At 36.9% G+C, this 22,822-nt stretch overlaps 1 protein-coding gene across 7 annotated transcripts in view; it reads right to left on the reverse strand.

Moving 5' to 3' along the window:
- Positions 1 to 1,084: 1,084 nt before the first annotated feature.
- The window catches only part of LOC131434544 (RING finger protein nhl-1), a 183,005-nt gene continuing 161,267 nt past the window's right edge, over positions 1,085 to 22,822 (reverse strand). For 6 of the 7 annotated variants that reach the window (XM_058601360.1, XM_058601353.1, XM_058601354.1 and 3 more), the window contains 2 exons: positions 1,739 to 1,966; positions 1,085 to 1,660 (listed from right to left, as the gene is read on the reverse strand). In XM_058601360.1, the coding sequence (XP_058457343.1) occupies positions 1,753 to 1,966 (214 nt within the window). In that variant the 3' untranslated portion in view covers positions 1,085 to 1,660; positions 1,739 to 1,752. The remainder of the gene's footprint in view (positions 1,661 to 1,738; positions 1,967 to 22,822) is intronic. The other variant, XM_058601359.1, reaches the window with a different exon arrangement.

Genomic DNA, 22,822 nt, shown 5'->3' on the forward strand with positions numbered 1-22,822 from the left:
TTCAGTAGGAAAAATGAAACTATATCCACAAACATACATTTAGGAAATCAATTTGTAGAAAAATGTAAAATTGTAAGAGATTTTGGCGTAATCTTGGACTCCAAGCTCACTTTTGTGGAACACTACAATACCATAATCAATAAAGCGAATAGCATGCTGGCTTTATTAAACGCTTCAGTCATAACTTTTAGGACCCATGCACAATAAAATTATTATACACTACATATGTCAGACCTATTTTGGAATATTGCAGCCTAGTATGGAATCCATACAATATTATTCACGAAGAACGCATCGAATCTATTCAAAAACAATTTCTTTTATATGCACTTTGTAAATTAAACTGGACAGCATTTCCTCTACCATCATATGAAGCACGCTGCATGCTCATCAATATACAAATACTTAAAGAACGCCGCGACCTTGCAATGCTTTATTTTATCAGTGACATTGTTTCTCAACGCATTCAATCACCTTCTTTATTATCGCAACTAAATTTTTATACACCTAGCCGTCAATTACGAACCAGGAAATTATTTTTAGAAAGAAACACTAGAACAAATTATGCAAAATATAGCCCAATCAATCGTATAATGCACCACTACAATCAATATTGCGAACATTTCGACCTTGGTATGTCCAAAAATGAAATGAAATTACAGCTTAGTCGTAGAAATAATGCGTAGTAATTAAGTAAATATTGTAAACCATTGATGTAGTCTACATTTGCTTGACGAAATAAATAAATAGAACTTGGTCGAACGCTTGTTTGTATTCGCTCCTGCGCTCCTGCTACTTGTCTAAATGGAATTCAAAAACATTTTGAAATTTTTGAAACTGCTACATGAAACATGCTTTGTGATGTCACTGATGTAATTGTTTTTAATCACTGCATGACATAGTTTGAAATTGATTTCCAATTCAACACCTACCATATTGAATATCACCATTTCCAGTGAAAATCGCTGTAAGACTGATAATCCATACTCAATAAAATCGGTCATTTTCATTGTTTTCATTGTTGTTTCAAAGTGTCTTCAATTACATTAACGGGTGTGATATACGATAAATAAAACGTTTCACCTTTTCAGCTGTTCAAACACGAGTAAATCCAAAAATCTTTATCATATTCTAGTATTCTACTATTTCGGTAAAGGGTGGTTCTGTGTTCTCTACTCATTAATGTACTTTTTCATATGCTACCATAAATACGTTTCGCAGCCCGGAGGGGATTCATTATCAATTAGCACTAAATTCTCGAAAAAAAAAAAACTACTCAAAACTGCAATCACAAGAAGTAGCCAAGAAAAGCACGCGCGGAAGTCTATTTCTAGTGTGTAACATTTACCAGCAAAGCGACTTTCCCTGGATGAGTTAGAAAAAGGAGCCTTATGGCTCGAAGGGATGCAATCTGAAACCGATAGCTACAATCATGGCGATTGAGAAAAGAATCGACGAAGCGAAGCACAGAATAGCGTCGAACAACTGATGCTTTAAATTGATTTTTCTGATTTTCCGAAGTTGAGTTTCGCTATGTTAGAGAAAAATTATCATTGAAAAAAAAAAACAACTAGAGTGGGTAAATGATATGGTAACAGATTGTTTCATATTTCTTCCTTGTCGCGAACAATTGCCATCCGCATCCGGAGGAAAACACTATCTGAAACGAAAGTAACCGAATGAGTTGGGAGTGAATCGCTGGTTTTTTTCTTGGTTCCAGTGTCCATGCAATCCTTACCAATCTCCAGTAGCCTAGAACACCTGCACCCGGTGATTTTCCCGATCACACACAAGGATATTCCCGTTGGACATGATGGCCACTCCTTCCAGTCCCTTGAATTCGGCATCGCCGGAACCCCAGGAACCGAAGGCCCGCAGGAAACTGCCGTCCGGGTGGAAAATCTGGATCCGATTGTTACCCGAATCGGCTACACATATGTAGCCCTGGTCGTCAACTGCGACGCCTCTGTGGGTGGGAAAGCGGAAAAAGACAGAATACGTTAAAACAATGTCGCACGATTTTTTCTCTTTTTTTTTATTTCTTTCGACGACAAACTTTACGATGTGATAATGGCCGGTGTTTTGAACATTTTCGCTTGGTGGATTCGTTACAGAAATCCAGACGGTTTCGGCAAGCAGACGAAAATTAATGAAAACCGGTAAATTGAATTAGAGGACAAGTGAAAGATCGTTCTCGTCGTCGCAAATGGTGGCACGAGAAAAAGTTATAATCTGTTCTTTCTCTTTCTCTCTCTCTCTGCTGCCTCAGCTCAGTTCAGTTCAGCTCAGCTGGAACGTGGCTTCGTGGGCTGCTGTGTGCTGGTAGTTGTAATGGTTGACGGTAAAAGGGCGTGGGGCGGAAATGTTAGCTGCAGCATAAAAAATGATATCGCGTAAAGAAAAATGAAAATGAAATGATACATTGCAAGAAACAACACAACAACGCTAAGATGGGACAACATGAGTTGTGTTTAATGAAATTAGCCGGCAATGACAATCAATCATTTCGGCATGTCTCTTTGCGTGCGTTGGTTTGTGTTTGTGAATACGCGGGTGGAGGTTTACGTCATTTAATGCAAGGGGGATGTTCTCCTCCGAGGTGGATCCGAAATGGGTTTACTGGTTCCCGTCTAATTAATTAAGTGGAAGCTGTCCGCTATCGTAAAACTTTTCTGCTGTATTAGTGCGTTAATTTGTCAAGAGCTGTCTCAAGCGGTGCAATTAGTTTAAAAAATGTCTAAAGTTGTTTGAATTTTAAAAATTAGATAAAATTTCGACCGGAATTTAATTACTGCTCTGACGAGAAGTTGGCCGTAAGTAATTTCGTTTGTTACATTGTCCGAGCAGGTACGGTAAATGGCTGTCCATTTACTAAGAAAAAAAAATATTTATCGATGACTTGAAATAGCATTCAATATTGGACATTCTTCTACAAACAGATCCTAACACAATTTGTAAAAAATGTTACTTAAACTTCCGAAGCTTGAATCATTTAATATCTGGACACACTGCTTGTTTAATTGTGACGCTCTAACCCACACGGCATTTTGGCTGCTATGGCGGCCAGGATCGATTCAATGACGGCATTTAAGGGCTGATGACAGTACCGTAAAGTGATAGGTTTTTTGCTATTTTCCCGTTTCAAATTTTCTTGAAAACGGTGCAGAATATAGAAAATCCCACCTGACAATGTCTCCGAAATTTAGTTGAGAATATTCTGTGAAATTTTCAGAATGATTGATTGAGTTTAGTGGTCGTGTTGTATTTTTTTCTGACTGGAGAACTGCTGAAAATTGGAACGCTCGGAAATGCATACCTCTACTTGTTCATCGAATATCTCGGCTTTGAAGGCTTGTATCATAAATCTACCGTGACAAAGTCTAGATAATTTAGTTTAGATGCGATAGGTACATTAAAACATGTATGTTATCGCGATAAAAATAAAGTCTTGTATTTTCCTGTGAAACAAAGTCAGTTTCAATGCATCCGCCATTTTGTTTTTCGCTTTGGTTTCCTGATAGCATTCTGAAAAAGGAAAGAGAAGTAAAATTGGCTCGACAAGGCTGCCAAACACACGGACATTCAATCTTACGATGCGCAAAGGAAATTGAGCGAGCAACGTGGTCGATTTAAAACTCAACACGTGGCCCTGTGTCCTCAGACCTTAATGCAAATATTCGTCCGTCATCTAGCAACCCGCGCATTTTCACTGACTGTTTTAAGCTACACTGAGCCCAAACGACACATTAATTCTATGTGAAAAAGCATACACTTATTAAAAACTACCATTCACATTATGTTTATATGCATCATATGACATTTATGTGTTTATATGTAAATTTCAACGGAAACCCGATAGCTCTTAAGTGTACAGCACATACATCTTATGTGAAAAACACATGAATATTATGTGATAGTAAACTGTAAGAAATAAGAATTTCAAAATGGTGTTAAGTAACGAGACGTTGGTAGATACGTTGCTCGCGGATTTAGGATTCCCGAAAAGTTTACTGGAAGTTTTTGAACGTAAATATATCCTACTGATCATAAAGAATAGTACAATCATTTAGCTTTAAATTTTTCAGAGTTCGGAATTGGAGTATTTGAGTTGCTTACAATCACAGTCGAACAACTACAAACTTATTTAGAACCAACGGAAACTGCATGGAAGTATGACGATTTGTTTAATAATATCACAATCTGGAGACAACGAAATGTAATTAACACATATTTTTGAAGCCATATTTCTGTCAACCTTCACAGCCTATTTCATTTATTTATTTTCAGAAACACAAAATATTAAGAGCACTGAATGCACCAGAAATCGAAAACGCAGATCAACCGTGTGCAGATAACGATCAAGTTCCTGAGGACAGTATTGCATTTATTGATTGATTCTTGAAAGAGAAAATAAACAAATAGAAACTGTCACTTGTATTTATGCCCTTTTGTCGTGGGACAATAGATCTGATAATTATTATAACAACACAAAAGTTGCTTGAAAATTAAATAAAAGCTATACCAATTTCAGGTAAACTCCATGTGATTTTCCTATGATAGGTTAGTGAAGTTCACATGAAACATACATATTATTCAAATAGAAGATGTACAGTTTTCAAATGATATGTATGTGACATTCCCATAATAAATAAGTGTGGCACATGTATAATGCATATGTTTTCAACAATAATTTTTATTGTATGGAAAAAATGAATGCTATGTGTGAGAACAGTATCATTTACGTGTAAAACATTATGGAAAATATTTATATGGTTTTGCATCTGAAAATTAAGTGACATATTTTTTGAGTGTACGATTAGATTAGATTAGATTAGTTTATCTGCAAAAACTTATGCAGTTTGACCACAAACGAATTTCCAGACATGACAGTCACGATCTTTTTTTGGCGCACATCTGCAGTCCTCCGTGAAACTGGCACCAATGGTGATAAATTGGTTGCACTGCTGAGTTCCCATCATCGCATTCATAATGCAAATGTCAAACCGTGAGAACCCTTTCGATACGTTAGCTCATTTGTATATATTGAGATTTCATGGCACACTATGGTCGAAATGATAACAATGCAATTAATCTCGCGCTCCACCAAGCGGCGAGTGCGGTCATTTTAGAAGGTACCGGGAACGGACCAGATTTTTGTTTAATATTTGTAAGCACATACATGTCTTCATTATTTATGTTTGGTTTGACTGTAATATAGTGTAATCGGTTCGCAGTTGTCAAAATCGGTTTGACTGCCCATCTGTATGCAGTCTAAATGTGCAGATTATCTGTAACAATGCAATCACATTGTGATCACAGACAGACGAAGAGTTCATGACTGTACAGACAAATTTGACTGTTTCTGAAATTGTTGTGCAGAAGTTGTCTGCCACAGATTCTTGGAACCAAAAACTTGTTTATTTCATCCAAACCCAAGCAAAAACGTTCCAGCACCAGTGTGAGAAGTGAGTACACGTGGTTTGGTTTCGTGATCAATTTTTTTTTCTAATGTGTAGAAGTTAATATCAGATAGTAATAAAAAAAACCTGTTTGAATCCACCTAGTGGTGTATTGATGTCTTTCTCGTATTACCCATATTCTCACATTCTCACGTATGTGATGTTCTTCGAATTAATTTAATTGCTCTTGAAAGAAAACAAAAAAAAATCTACGCATCAATTGGTACAACCAACAAAATGAAACAGTTTTGCTATTGCAGGTACTTTTGCAAACGGTGTAAATGAAGCCGGTTCGAATAACCATCTATCAACATGACTTACAAATTGTATTAATTTTAGTCAATTTTATAAGATTTTATATGATTCGGTCGTAGTACTTAAAGTACGGTCGTAGTGCTTAAATTTTAAACGAATTATTTGAACCTAAATTTGTAAATATCGGTCAAGCGACTGCTACAAAAAATGAGTTCATTTTTGAGTATATAACCACTATTTCTGGTGCTCCAGGAATAGGAAGCCGGGACCCAGGATAGCCTAAAGCTCTTTGGATATGGAGCTGCGGCTCTTTAGTTCTATACATAAATATTGTTTATTTTACAAGAAGTACATAAAAATCGATCGAAATCTCTCAACCATGTGTACTCACTTCTCACCGAACTTATGGATTTTCATTGGATCTGATTTTTGAATCTACCACTCCATTTACAATTTATTTTTTTATCGAATAGCATTGACTTACCACCAATTCCTACGAAGAAGCCGAAAATTTAATATCTGATTGGCGAGTTATCTACAAATTGCCAGAAGGACGGTCACACTGTGTTTTTTTTTATTTGCTCATTAAAAGTAAGCATTTGCTTTTAACAAAAACACGATCACTTCATACTTGGGTAATGAATAGTTTTGAAATACATTGAAGAGCTTCGATTTCATTTTTTTTTATAAATGTGGAAAAGTTCAGTATTTGAGTTTTCCTAAAATAATGACCAATCCACCATGCGCCTCCGGGCCTCGGAACATTTTCCTAAAGTTTGAATATCTATTTTTATTATTTATAAAAAAGGTAAATAAGAAACCGAAGCACACTTATGTATTTAAAATTTATTTGGTCAATACTTAAAAATCTAGAGTTGCACCCACAAAAAATGTAAAAAATCGTAAAGCTTTGTCAAAATGGCAGTTCAAGAATTTAAATTTCGGTACATTTTTTTACAGTCCAAGCGACTCCAAATGTAACACAAAGTGATCGCAGTTCTACAGTTAATTTTCATAGAATATCAAATTTACAGAAGTTTAGAAATTTTAATTCGATTTAATGATTTGAATCAAATGCTACAACCCAAAAGTGGAATCAGAACTAATTATATCAAGTGGAACAATCGCCCTGGTGGTGGCTCAAAGCACAGTTCGCTGGTCTTATAAGCCAGTTGTCATATGTTCGAGCCACGACATGGAAGGATCCTTAGTGTCAGTAGGATCGTAGTACTAGCCATACAATTATCCTCTACGCTAAGAACGGATGCAAAGTCTGTTAAAACACCAATTCCACAAAAGGAATGTGATGCCAAGATTTTGCTTTGGCACGTTCCTCTGGTTACTTGTAGATTTGTGCCATACATTTGACAGCAGTTGCACTCAAAACTGGGATGGGTTTTACTTCAAGCGTAAGGAAAAGAAACCCAGTCTATATTTTGAAATAAGAATGGCTTTGCTCCGAACATTAACCAAATAAACTAATTAAATTATTTAACTTTCAATTTCCAAGACAAAATTGCTACAAAACGAGTGAATCTGCTGACACGAATTACTTTCGTATTGTTATAGAAAAAAATTAAGATAAATTTGACAACAGAGTGAAATTCATTTCAATTCAATTCAGAAATTCAAAGTCAAAAAATCTATCTAACATTTATAGTGAATACTGCTAGTTTAAATAGTAACGACATCCACTTTGATCCATTTGAAATAATTATTTTTTTTATAAAAAATATTATTTATTGTTGTTCAGAAAATGTTTCGTGGCTCTTCAAAAAGTTGTTCAATTTTGTAAATAGCATTTTAGGCTTTTTGGACTCAAAAGGTTTACGACCCCTGGGAAATAACTTTTTGGACATCTATTGATACTGAGTATCGATTTGAATAGTTTTTAGCTCAGATTACAATTTTTTTGTTTATATTTTGCTCACCGCTAAAAGCGACGGTATAAAATTTTGAATACCAGATTTTGAAAATGCTTAAAGCGACGCACAGTGGGGAAAAAACGATCAAAAACGCGACTTTGCTCAATAATTTTATAAAAACATGAGCAAATATTTTCAAAATTAGTATTTCTTATGCAAATTTTTCTGTAGAATCGATTTATGATAGCTAGAAGATCCGCAAAATTCACTATCATGCCCGTTTTGCTCCAATTCCTCTTTTTTTACTTTACTTTGAAAACTAACTGTGAAACTCAGGAAAAAATTCAATTCTACCAATCGGAAGGTATTCCTGACATGCTCATAAGTTAAATAAATGGATTGCTTTTAAAAAGATTGTTCGCGTACAACTGTATTCTGTTTTACCCCCTGTCATCTTCTTCCGTGAATTTACAGAAATAAAAGTTCTACTGATCGGTGTTAGGACCAATTTTGGTTAAACAAGACAGTTCTATGATTCGCATATAACCTCAAATAATAATTTACAGATAGTGTTCATGATCGCATGCATCGCATACCGAAAGCAAGCTGATTGCAGTTGATGAAAATCGATTGATGTTACGAAGAAAGACCTGTAAATTGGATTACAAATGAATTCAATGTGGAGCAAAATCTTAAGACTCAGTTGAAGGATAAATTGGGGTAAAACGGTATAGCAAGATTCGTGCGGTCATTGAATTCATTTGTAATCCAATTTTCAGGTCTTTCCTTGTAATATCAATCGATTTTCATCAACCGCAATCAGCCTGCATTCGGTATACGAAAGAAAGTTTACCCAGAAATACGACTTATGAATTAAATTGGGATAAAACGGGTTAAACAGGCTAGTACTGTCATTACCATTGTGTTTAATTGGATCACAGATGTTTTGCACGTATTATGAGCCAATATTGATAGATCGCATTGGATCTGCTTTTGGATTGTAGATCATATTTCAACTGAATATTATAACTAGAAAAGAAATGGGGTAAAACGGTGCAACGAGTTTTCTGCTGTCAATAAAACTATATGCAATCGATTTGTTAGACTTTTTTTACATCGGAAACACTCTATTCGCTCTTCTGCAAGTTCTTCGGTTTCATGTTATATAGTTAAGCTTGAATACAATACAGTATGAAAAGGGAACTTGGGGTAAAATGAACATGATAGCGTTTCGTGCGGTCCTTCTAAATACATGGAATCGATTTTACTGATAATTTTACACCAAAAAAGTGCTTTGTGGTCAGCTGTATCATGCCCTAAAAAAATTGTCGCGTTTTTGGTCCATTTTTCCCCACTGTGCGACGGTTTAAAACTTTTAACTTGACACTGTGCGTCCATTTTTGTTATATACGGAGATACAAGTAGTAGTAGTTCTTCGGAACTCTGTCGTGCTGTTGGAATTTTGGATAATCCTGAATAAAAAGTTCTTCAATTAGCTCAACATGGAAACCATCACTATGCCATTTTTTTATAAAATTTGAAAGCCATGTACGTCTGTGTTTGGTAGGTCTTTCTCCGTCTTTGATCGCTTTCAAACACAAAACACCAAGTAGCAACGCAACGAACTTCTTTTTGTAAGACCTGATCGACATTTTATCATAATGCGATATTCCGTGAAAAGTTCTTTGTCCCACAAACTGCCTTCCAATGTGATCACTGTGTGCAGAAAAACTGCAATAAACTGCCCACTCCCTATATTTTAGTGTGTATCCAGTTTTATCTGTCTGATCAATGTAATCACAATACAGACATGCTCAAAAAGTCTGTCGCAGCCAAACATAACAATTGTAAAAATATTGACTGTCGGCAGTCAAACTGGACTGTTGCAGTCATTTAACTGTGAATAATTTAATCACATTGCCCGATTAAATATAAACTGCCGAAAAATTACTTGTACGAGGTCCGTTTTTAAAAAGTTCCAAAAACATTTTTTTTATTGTGTTGGTACATATGTCCCTAATGTATGGTGAAATTTTCAGCTGTATTCATTGTTTACATTCTGTCTTGTTGCGGCTGGTGTAGACGTGTTTTTTTGAGCTCGGCGATTTTTGTGTTGGTGACGTTGGGTGCTTCCACGTGGACGATTGTGCTTTTGTTTCGACATCATAACCGTACACCCATGTTTCATCACCAGTTATGACCCTTTCAAGTAAATTTGGATCGTCGTTGATGTCATTTAACAGCTCCTGAGCGATGGTAATGCGTTTGTTTTTTTGATCAAAATTCAGCAGTTTTGGAACGAATTTTGCTGCCACTCGTTTCATGCCCAAAACATTTGAAAAAATATGATGGCATGAGCCAACTGATATGCCAACTTCATTAGCAACTTCTCTAATAGTGATTCGACGATCATCCATAATCATTTTTTCCACTTTTCCCACATTTTCATCGATTATTGACGTGCTGGGTCGACCGGAGCGTTCGTCGTCTTCAACGTCTTCGCGGCCATCTTGGAAACGCTTATACCACTCGTAAACACTTGTTTTTTTCATAGCAGACTCACCGTAGGCTCTCTGTAACATTTCGCACACTTGGTTACACTTTATTTCATTTTCACGCAAAATTTAATACAAATTCTTCAATTCTTCCGTTGTTTAAATTAACAAAAATCGCCGACCTCAAAAAAACACGTCTACACCAGCCGCTACAAGACAGAATGTAAACAGTGAATACAGCTGAAAATTTTACCATACATTAGGGACATATGTACCAACACAATAAAAAAAATTGACCACCGGACTCTCCAGACGCGCGCAATTATAAAATTCCGGAAACTTTTTGAACAGACCTCGTATGTGGCAAAGAAACTGTGACAGATAAACTGGCTAGTCTGATCGTATCTTTAGCTGCAAATGTTGACGAGAGTAGCGCAGTATTTTTTTCACGAAAACAGAAGAGTAGATCGATAAAATGAATAAATGCTTTGGTCGATGAAAATACAAGAATAAAAAGTGTTTTGATAAACAGTAAATCTTTTTTCTTTGCCATCTGAATTTTTTTCCTTGTACAAAAACTAAAATGTCTATGAAAAATAAGAAGAAGAACTCACATTGTCACATGCAGTTCTGGACATTTTGGCGGCCAGCAGCAGTGTTGCAGACCATTATCCGGAAGATATGAAAACAAAAAAAATAATGTGGCGAAACGACTTTCGGCTAAATGGCTTTCGGTGATCTGACCAGCTCCCGTAAACTCACATGTTTCAGTCCTTAATAATATGTCAGAATGCATTAAGTGTATGATTGATCAACTATAGAAATAAGCCATTTTTGCTTATAAATGTGCGGTTAAAAATTTTCTTAAAAGGGGAGGGGGGTGGCGGGGGCAGTGTCTAAATGATAAAAAAATCATCATTTAAATTTTTTTTCAGAATTATCGTGCAACAAAACAAATTCAAATGTTTTGCATGATAAAAAGCATCGTTCGAACAACATTTTGTGATTTTTTCGTGAAAAAAATATTGAGAAATAAGTCGGTGAAGAGGTACTTTTGAGAACGCTCCCATAAAAACCTGATTTGCGGTGTCCATTGTATCTCAGCGCAGACTAAGCAGAAGTGAACAATTCAAAGTAACATTGTTAGAGTAGAAGTTTTTCTAGACCCCAACGTTACTGTTTTATTTTGATTTGGTTGTTCAAAGTGAAAACTACGATTTTTTACGAAAAAATCTGCCATTTTGTAACTGTAAAATCTCTCTAAACTTACAAACAACGAAAAGGAAAACGATGGGGTCTGGTTTTTTATATGTAGAAAGTGTGTGCAAAATTTGAAAAAAAATTTAGTAGTTGACGATGGACACGGACTTTCAAAACCTGCTTTCGAGAAAAATGCGTTTAAAGTTTTTATCTATAAAATCAATGGGAACAATTTACTACTCAAGGGTCTTACATTTTCAAAACATCATATTTTTTCTTTTATAATTTGTTATAATGAAACATTTCAAGAATGTTTTGTCAAGTTTTTAAGTCAATTAAAGCAGAAGTTTTGGGTCTATGCGCCGAGTTCTTATTTTTTCGCAGTATAAGATAAACGAAGATAAAGTCCCATAACTTGTTGAGTTTTGTTCCGATAGGCATGAAAATTTCACATAATATTCTTGAAATGTTTTACTAGAAGGAAATATAAAGAAAAAAATTAATGGTTTTACCTTTTTTTATGTATATAAAAAATAGGTATAGAATTCGCTCAAACTTTAGAAAAATTCGATCAAACTTTAGAAAAATACCGGCTCTGGTAGTACCATAAATAATGACGAAAAACTCTAAAGTGAAACTTACTTCGACATCTCATGCAATGTTCAATCGATTGTCACACGTTAAGATTGAAATTCGGTACGATTTGCAGTTTTGATATTACAGGGTAATGAGTGATTAAAGTCTCAATTTGCCATTTAAAACGACGATAATTAAAATAATGTCATGAGAACTAAAACAGGTGGATTAATCACGTTTTTCAAAAGTGTTAGATCCTATCCGCCCCTTAAGTTTTACATCGATGAAGGAAAACCTCAAATCAAACTTTCGATTCAACTCATGTCTATTCCATGATACTATTGATTTACATGGCGTGTAAATTTCATTATTTATTTATGTGTACGGTGTATAGTTTATTTAATGATCCAGATAAAGACTAGAGCCGTTCAACAGATGCCGAAAGTCCGGCAGCCTGGTGGCTTCTTCAAGGCCCAACACTAGCCCGAACGGATGCAATCTGACTTATGCAATAATAAAAAAGAAATTTTAACAATATTTTGAAAGGACCCAGGAAAACGGAAACAACCCTTTTATCTAAAATTAAGTCCGTTTATCAGATCCTCGCTATGACAACGGAAGTACTTCTTTATACTTCAATCAGCTGTATAGATTGAGTTGAGCTGATATTGTATTAAATTTTATCACAATTTGTTAATTGAAAGTTGTATAATCGGCAAAATAACATGGCGATTCTGTTTCTAATGAGATGACTATTGGTACATAGTAATTCGTAATGCAAACGTTGTCCGGTTTGCGGAGCACTTCATCGGTTTCGACTATTAAATTCGCGAATTCCCAACTGATTTACACAGTAATTGCATATTTTTCCAATCTGAAATCGTTATAAATTAATTGAAAACCAAAAATAGGTCCGAAATTTTCGATTTAAAATATCCAAAACAATTGAAGGTTATTTAAAAATAAAAGAAAGAAAAAGTTTCCAGCCCCAGCCAGATTCTAGCTAAGTTTTGTTCAACAATCTGCGGAAACCTCTGGGGAACACTCCGAAAGATAATGAAATTTTTAATATTTCCCGTATCGCCTCCATCGGTTCGTGTGCCGCAAAAAAATAAAATTCCGGGTCAAGCAAATCCGGGTCGTTCCCGTTCTCGCGCGTTCACCGATTCATTCATCACAACAAAGTACAGGAAACGGGAGCGACCGCCGCCGCCGCCGCCTTCTCACGATCGTGTCTGCCAGCCAAGTAAAATCGGGCAGTTTCCTGTCGCTTGTCGAGATACCCGAAGGGCAAAGACCAAATTGCAAGTATAATTTTTCGTCGACCCCATTATTACGAAACTCGGCTTCCTCCCTTCTGGTCTCCATCCATCTTCCTGTTCTTACAAGAAAGTACGGCCCCAGCAAACAGTCTCCAACTTTTGCGTTATGCATGCGGGCTTCCAGGAAGCATTTGTCTGGCCGCATGAGCCACTGGTTGGACAGCTGTAGGATGACAGTCAGAGTTTGGATTATGCTGTCCGAATCGGGTGGAAACTACGGAATGGATATAGTTGTTTTTCTCATCTCATCTTTCAAAGCGGTCCTACTTCTGTGATTCCAGCTGATGATCCATCTTTTAAAATTACATTCCCGGCACAACTTTCTTGCAAAGTTTCGATTGTTAGACAAGAGTGGACCGGAGTGGACAAGACATTCGGAACAAGGGCAGACAGGACTGTGCTGCCCCGTCTTGCAGGCAGCTTAATCATCTTCTGCTAAACTCTGGTAAGCACTTTTCCATTCCTTGCCAAACCAAAATGATTATTAAATTAACGTTCAAATTTGATAAATCAGCCTTTTTATTTGATTCGGAAAAATGAGTACCGAAAAGTGGGCAGAACAGCCGGATGTAGCCGGAAAATGGAACTGGTAAATTTTCTGTCGACTCGACTTCTCTCTTCGTTCAGTACTAAATTGATTTCCACGCTAAAGTGCAATGTATTTGAAGTATTTCAACTAAAGTGCGTTCAGATAATTTGAATTCTACTATTTTAAGACTTAGCTAAATAGTAGAGTTAAAAGGTGACTAAATAATTGAGAATATTTTCTACTAATCACCTACACACTTTAAACCATTTCTTGAGCTCGGCATAATAAAATGCCGAAACTGATCAGCAACACGTAAATTTGCTGATTGCTCAGTAATCAATACGCATGTTTCTGAGCTTCGTTAAATGCATTCACTGATATTTCGGTAAAATGCTTGACTTTGCCGAAATTTGGCATAATTGCTTGCTGAATTTATCAGTAAACAACAGATATGCCGACATCAGCAGAGACGTTTGCCGAGATTTCGGAATATGCGCTAGCTGTTGCCGAGATTCAGCACGACAGCTGTCATTTATTGCCGCGTTACATTTTCGCTCCGCATTGCGCGATTATTTTCTGATGAAATTCTCGAGTGAAAAAATGGATAATCTTCGAAGAAGCGTGGAACCACTTGCAAGTAAAAATATTGAATAAATATAGTGACATGTTTTGCTTAATAAAAAGCGACTTTATCAGAGCACTCGCGATTATAAGGGAAAAACACCCAACACGGGGCTCAAAGCGTCCTCGAGGCAAAACTTTGGGGGATATGCGAAAAAATAACCCAATGCATGGAATAATTTAATAGATCAAAGTAACTTTATTTTTTTAACAATACCGTATATGCCTAAATAAATATTGAACATTTTTGTAAGCCAAATATAAATATATATTTTTATTTTCATATATCCAGCTCGACATAAGGTGGCCGGAAACGCCGCTTTTTTTATGCTACATGTTTTCAGGTAGAGGCTTTAAGCACTACTGGCAACAAATTTATAAGCCTCCTTTAAGTGTTAATAAAATAAATTTTTGATCCTGAATGGCGTGTTTATAATGTTGAGAAATTACAAACAAAATTAATTGACTAGATTTTTAATTACTAATGATTTGGTAATTTATTTTTTCATTTTTTCGTTTTATTGGATTGCCGAATATTCAGTTAACGTTTCACTGAGCAAACAGTAAATCTTATGCTGGCGATTTCGCCAATATTTGACGTTTGTCAAATTTGAGGGTGCCGAGACGCTCAGTAATTTTATTTTTGCCGAGATGATTGCTGATTACTCGGCTGTACGAATCTCGGCATTTTTTTTGCCGAGACTCAGCTAAAAAATTTAAGTGTGTAGTGAAGTTTTGTTTGCTTTTATTTCATTTATTTACTTGACACGGCTCTACACCCTATAGACTGAACGGGAGTTTATTTTATTTAAATAAGACGCTGTCTTTTTTCATTATTGGATTTCGATGTTGCTATCTGACAAAATGGAGAAAGGGCAGTGGTTCACTGTTCCAACCCTCGTCCATCGATTCATTGTTGCTGGAAGCATTTTCTTTGGGAGTTTGTGTCTGTTTTTCGTCTCCTCATGGCATTGGATTTGCTGTCAACTGAGATAAACGTTCCTTGCTGTATAATCGTTAGTGGGTTATGAAATAGCAACCCATCGTTTAGAGCAATAAGCAAAATAAGGAAAAAATCATCTAAATTTGGTTCAAAATTGTTTCAATTTGAAGGGTGTATTAGTTGCTAATCAAATGAATCGATAGAACAATTTATACCGTCATGTCGAGCGAAAATGCAAAGAAAACGAAGAATTTCTATAAACTTCACTCAACAACGATTTATTATTTAGTTGTTTGACGTAAAGTCGCCATAACTATCAGGAATCAGGAATCAGAACAAATGGGCTCAAATGGCACGTTCCCCTTGATATTTGGAGATTTGTGCCTTGACATCAATTTGTTTTTAGCATCATTTTCCCGATATATAAGAGGGAAGGATTGAAAGGAAATGGTAAGGGTTGGACTAGGAGGATGGGAAAAAATGACGACACAAAAACACATAAAAGCAGAAGTAAATTCTGCACCCCTAAGGGATGCCGAACAATCTGCTGGGGATCACATCTGGTGGAAGCAGAAGTAAATTCTGAACCTCTAAGAGGTCCCGAACAGTCTGCTATTAATAAAACCTCCAACCCCCGAGAGGATTTAGAGATCTTACAAAAGTGACACCATTCTGCACTCCCGGAAGAATGCAGAATGATTCGCAGTATGTACGAGCAGAAGTAAATTCGGTACCCCCTAAAGGATGCCAAACATTCTGCTAAACCCTATTTAAGGTGAATACAGAAAGGATTCATTCACTCCATGAAGAACGATGAACCCTTCTGACTATAGCTCCTTATCACATTGGGTGAGAAACGAGAGAATATCCTTCAATTTTAGCTCCGCATACACAGACTCAACCAGGTATGGAGAACCAAAAACCCGGATACGAAGCTGCGTCAATGCGGGGCAGTTACATATCAGATGATATGAAGTACCGTAATCGCATTCACACAAATCACACGAATAATACTCAGCACGTTGAATAGTAGCCATGTGATAATTGAGTTTGCAATGTCCAGTCAGAGCTCTGACCAGAATACTGCAATGATGCTTGGAGAAATGCAGTAGACACTTTGACATTTTCAGATTTAAATCTGGTAGAAATGCTTTTGTCTGAGCGCAAGTTTGCAAGCTGCGCCAGTAGCTGGCATGTTTGGATGCAGCCCAAGAACGAATCTTGTGCTTTATCCAACTAGTTGACAGTGGTAAAGCTGGTTCAGGACAAACGAAATCATTCGTTGCACCAGCTCTAGCCAACTCATCAGCCCATTCATTTCCAGTAATACCAGAATGGCCGGGTACCCATAAGAAGTAAACAGCATTTGAAATGCTGAGGTCCTCGATTTGAGTTCGACATGCGATCACTAGATTAGACCGTGAGTCATTCGAACTGAGTGCTTTTAAGGCTGCCTGACTGTCGGAACAAAAATAAATTCGTTTACCACAGATCCTCTGCTGAAGTGCCGATTGTACTCCACACAGAATCGCGTAGATCTCTGCTTGGAACACAGTACAGTATCTACCAAGTGAATGAGACTGCTCCAGCCTCATTTCACGACAGTAGACACCAGCACCAGCACGACCATTCAATAGAGAACCGTCCGTATAACAAACTATGTGTTCATCAAGTTGTCGTTCCAGACAACCAGACAACCATTCCTCACGAAGAGGATAGCTCACATTGAATGTTTTGAAAGGAAAACTGCATGTGAGAGTTAGGTCACTAGGAGCGAGTAAATACTCATCCCACGTAACCATTTGAGACCACAAGCGAGTGTGGCTGGTAGCATAATCTAATGGGTTACTGTTCCAAAGCCCTGTAACCTTAAGACGGTATGCACAAGATAATGCTTCTTGTTTTAGGAACACATGTAGTGGTTTAATACAAAGTAGCGCCTCTAGAGTAGAAGTAAGAGTTGTCGTAAATGCTCCTGTCATCGCCATTAGGACCATCCTTTGGAGATGATTTAGCTTTGACTGAACTGTCGCGACTTCTCCTTTCTGCCACCATACAAGACATCCATATGCTAAAATTGGTCTAACAAGAGTTGTGTAGATCCAATGAATATATCTGGGTTTGAGTCCCCATGATTTTTCAAAAGCTCGTCTGCATTGGCCGAAAGCCATGCAAGCTCTTTTAATCCTGAAGTCAATGTGAGCAGACCAATTCAGTTTTGAGTCAAGAATAACCCCGACGTATTTAACTTGATCGACCACAGTGACCTCTGAACCGAAGAACTGTAACGGACGAGCTCCTGTGATTATCCTACGATGAGTGAAAAGCACCATTGATGTTTTGCCCGGATTTACAGATAATCCAACCTGACAACACCATTGTTCAACAGATCGCAGGGCTTGCTGCATTAAATCAAAGAGAACGAAGAATTTCTATAAACTTCACCCAACAACGATTTATTATTTAGTTGTTTGACGTAAAGTCGCCATAACTAAGTTCAGTTTTTGCAATAACTGAGCGGAAACATATATTGGAGAAGCCAAATGAATGAAAAACTAACAGAAAAGATGAATTTTTGGAAAAAGATACGCTCAGAGACAGGGTCTGTCGCTGACGATGTCCAACCAGCGACTGGCACCATTAAAGAAGGTGACAAGCGATTATAAATACACTCTCCTACTCAATGCTTGATCGGAGAAATAGGTATAAAGCGAAAGGACTAGTGTTTGATGGACAGAGAAGATGTTTGGATATAAGGTATCGATCGGGTGACTGCCAGGATGTAGACCATGTTCGATGTACGCTCTACTATGTCTGACTGGCGTTTTAGAGTGACTAAAACAAGATTCAAAGTGACGAAATGGTAGCGCGTATGCACGGAATGCATAAGAACGCAGGTTCGAGTCCTGTCTCTGAGCGTATCTTTTTCCAAAAAATCATCTTTTCTGTCAGTTTTTCATTCATTTGGCTTCTCCAATATATGTTTCCGCTCAGTCATTGCAAAAACTTCACTCAACACTTTTTATAAATTTCAAAGGTTGTGCTAGTGTATACTCAAACAAACTTTTATGTTCCTATTCAAGATTCAAATAACAGTTTTCTGACGAATCCCTTACTAGTATTTATTACAACATGAGTTATATAAGAAAGGTATCGTTACACCATTAGGTGGATTAAAACGAAGGTGTTATCCTCATGAGACGCACATTAAAAGCAGCTTACCGTTCAAAAGCTTAGAAAGCTCATTATTTGGCAAGGTATTTGCAGCTGGTATTCATGACGAACAGGAGTGTACATTTCCAAGTGTACAAACAAGAGTACCTGAAAAGGTGTTGTTCTCCGTGCATTAGAGCTAAAAATGGATCAGTAAAATTTTAGCCTGATTTGACAAGCGATCATAGCTACAGTATTTTCGAGACAACGCAGTGGATTATTTCGAAAATACACCAATCCACCCAACTGCCCTGGTTAAAATGTATCAGGCAGTTGTCAAACAGAAGTTGAAGAAGAGTGAAAAGTGAAAGATAAAAAATGAGGAATTTTGTTTTTTTTTATAATTAACAAAGTGATGAGTAGCGAATTTTTCAAATTGGCTTATAAATCGCTTTAGTTCACAGATTTCATACCGTCATAGAGAATCGTAAAATATCTTCTAAGTTGTGGTCGAAACTGTCCCAATTTGTAGGTCATGTTAGCTTATGATCATGCGATCTGTTTTTAGTTATACTACACCCGTCATTTATTTCAAACCGTCATTCAAACCGAAAGTGCTGAAAATTTTGGGAATTCTTTCAAATTGAATTTAAAACTGTTTCAGTTTGTAGTTAACATTATTTGATGGTTTAAGGCTCTACACAGATAAAAATGATGAATTTTACATCAGTCGGGTTTGAACAGTCGTTCGCACCGCACGCGTATAGCTCTTGGCTCCTGGAATTTTTTTCTGGCTACCTAGAGTTTCATTGATTCAAGGCTTCAGTCTTTTTCAAGGCTACCTGAATCACTAACAGTCCTTTTAAAGACTAACAATTAGTCAGCCTTTCTCAAGGCTATACAAAGAGTGATATTATTTTCAAGACTAGGAAATTGATCAGCCTTTTTTAAGGCTGGCTATTCAAAGAACTATTCTTTGAACTAATCAGTCTTCATTAAGACTACCACAAAATCAGTCTTACTCAAGACTTTTCCAAACTAGGAGTCTAATCGAAGACTAATTTAGCCTAGTTAATTTAATTTCAAATTTCATTCATTTCAAAAATGCCTGCGTCCAACCGGAAAGGCAACAAGCTTAAGGCTAAAAATAATTCAATACGGAATAAATCACAATCCGTTATTCATCATTTTTCTAATAACATTAACGATCTTATAGAATCTGAATGTAAAAATAAAAGACAATGGACGGATTTCCCTTAAGTTGATTCTAAGCCGTCTAACAATATTTACGAGATTCTTCCTGAATCCGATTGTAGCGACATAGAAGAAAATTCTTCAAAAATTTCCAAAATGGACGCTTGTCGTTTTGGGAAGAAACATCAATCTATGCCACCAGTAACGGTGATGATTTCCGACTTCAAAGCATTCCGTACTGAGCTTTCACTTTTCTCCCGGAAGTAAAAGTCTCATTTCAAATCGGACGAAGAGGAGAATGTCGAGTCTTGGTTGATGGATTGGAAGATTACGAACGTCTCATCCGATATTTGTCCGAGAAACTTCATAAATTTTATTCATATGATATAAAATCAGACAGACCCTTGAAGGTTGTCTTGAAAGGCTTATCAAATGATCAAAGTACTGATGAAATGAAAAATGAACTAAAAGAATTGCTTGGTAATAGTAATACTTATGAATAAAAGAGCGAATGGTACTTCTAAACCACGTTCTGGACTTTCCCATGAACTTTACCTAATACACTTCAATCGAAGTGACTCAAACAATTTGAAAACTTTAGAAAAAGTACGTTTCATTCCGGTAGTGTAAAAAATGGTTGACTTCAAACCACAGGAACATATTGCTTGCCATACCAGTACCTTTCGACCGAATTTCTCCACTTGAATCTACCTGTCCGCATCGCTCACATCCTCCCCAACGACGACAGTAAAGTATTGTGAACATGGATGGGTTTTTGAGTCCTCCTTTACGTAAGTCGTCCATCAAAACGCATGCATCCGGACACTGCAATTTCCGGGCCTTTGTTGCTGCTCGCTTCTTCTGTTCTACACTTTGTTTCGAGATTTTCTGCATCTTGAAGGTCTTCAGGTGATTTCGCCTCTTGATACGATGGATCAATCCGACACTCGTTCCTACTTTTTTGGCCAAATCATGTATTGACATTGATTTGTTCTTCATGATTAGAGATACCACTTTCTAGTTCAGTTTCGGGTTGGAAGAATCGGGTTTTCTGCCTCTTCCTGGTAGCTGATCCAAAGAATAGTGTTTTCCAAACTTATCAATGATGGTTTTAATACTGGCATGATGAATTCCAAACCACTTCGTCAATTTTCGCATAGTAACACCCTTCTCACTTAGCCATGTGTCCAGAACCTTAATTTTCACTTCCTTTTCAATGCGCGACATTTTGAAAACGCAGAATTTCAACCGCACAAACAAGTAAACAAACGAAAGCTGAGAGCCAAACGCACAGGATGCTGCGATCTGAGCATAAAAACCATCACAAATACATGTGTACATCACCAATGTAAGTGGATAGCATATTTTCGATACACTCCTTATCAAACCATATATGCCAAAGTAATTCGCCTTTCTGTCGCAAACTACAGATGAATTTCGGATTCAGCCGGAAAGCTGGACAATTGATAGATTTTAAACGATATCAAGTAGTTTTCAGCAACGGACTTGTTTCGGAAAAGTTACCTACTTTTTCTGGAATACCACAAGGTTCTGTGCTTGGTCCAACACTGTTTTCACTGTGTGCCTATGACTTGCCGTCCCAACTGCAAAATTGTAATATTCATTTGTTTGCTGATGACGTTCAAATCAACTCCGACTGTTCTAACTTATCTGTAGAGCAAGCATCATCAATTATCAACAGAAATTCGGAGATTATTGCTAGGAAAAATTCATTGAAACTGAATGCTACTAATCTACTTTTCTCGAACAAAAGCCTTTACAGCCAAATCTACAACCATGTTTAATAACAAAATTATTGATTATAACGATATAGGAAAAAATTTAGGTGTAACAATACAAAACAACTTAGAATGGGACAGTTATATATTACAACAATGTGATAAAATTTATTCAATATTGCGAACACTACGTTTACTCGCATGTCATTTGCATGTGGCTCATCGACAACAAAAATTGTTAGGATGCACATTTAAAACGTTTCGAAAAGTCAGGTGCTTAACAGAGTATCGTAACAAACCGATCAGCTTTATATTTAAAATGCAAAATGGTTCTTTTGGAGGTGTCCACGTGGAAAAAATATCATATTCCAAGATTCAGGACTGCTCATTATGTCAAATTTATGCTTGGTGAAAAGCATTGCACACTGAAAGCAATCGCCACAAGCGCTACAATTATTTTTGTTTCAAGATAGGGTTTAAGAAAAAAAAAAAGCAAAGTCTTGGCATTATATTCCTTTTGTGGAATTTGGCTTTTTTGTTTCAACAGACTTCGCAGCCGATTCTTAGTGTACAGAATCATTGCATAGCTAGTACTATGGATCCTACTGACACTAAGAACCCTTCCAGGTCGGGGTTCGAATATACGACAACTGGCTTGTAAGCCCAGCGTCCTATGCACTGAACCGCCAACCCGGGACATATAGGGTTTAAAAAAGCATGTTTAAATTTTTTTAGTTAAATCAATAGAGCACGTTTGTTATATGTATTTTAATACGTATTTTTCTCAATTTAAAATCTGGCACTTCATCTTACCTCATAAGTGAACATAAAAGACACACTGTATTAGGTTTTTGGAATACAAATACAATGAGCATTGCATTGGAAAAGGCATGTCTCAGTACGGAATGATTATTTCCGTCATCGAGAAAATAAGTCCATTCTTGCGTAGGGAATGCTGTTCTAGTGTTCCGTCAGTTTTACGCGAGATTTGGTCAGGGCGAGAACATTTTAGAAGAAAATTAAATTTTAGCCATCTTTCATTCCAAATCGCATCACCGTGCAGACGAACTGTGTCGTTGTTAACCAAAACCAGTCCGCTTCACTTCCATAATTGAGGGGGAACTCACAGAATCGGTACAACTCTGGTTGACATCTTACTTGCTTGTGTAACCAAACGCCCGTTGCGTAAATACACAGCAATGGGAAAATGTTTGCGAACAACAACCAGCAATGATTCGTAGAACCGACAACTGTTCAGCGTCAGTTCTGTTCGTGTGGTAAAACTTCCTGGTTGGAGCTCGGAAACACACACTCGAAGGATTGTGTTATAATTTTCAGCGAATTGTTTGAATTCCGAGCCCGGTTAGTTAGTGGAACTTCACTGCCGCCCCGATCAGAACTGGGGTTCTCTTGCTAGAAGGGAAACACCATACCGGAACTGCAACTCGGTGGAGGATTCTGGGAAGCGAGG

This window comes from Malaya genurostris, chromosome 3 (genome assembly GCF_030247185.1).
Source record: "Malaya genurostris strain Urasoe2022 chromosome 3, Malgen_1.1, whole genome shotgun sequence".
NCBI classification, from domain to species: Eukaryota; Metazoa; Arthropoda; class Insecta; order Diptera; family Culicidae; genus Malaya; species Malaya genurostris.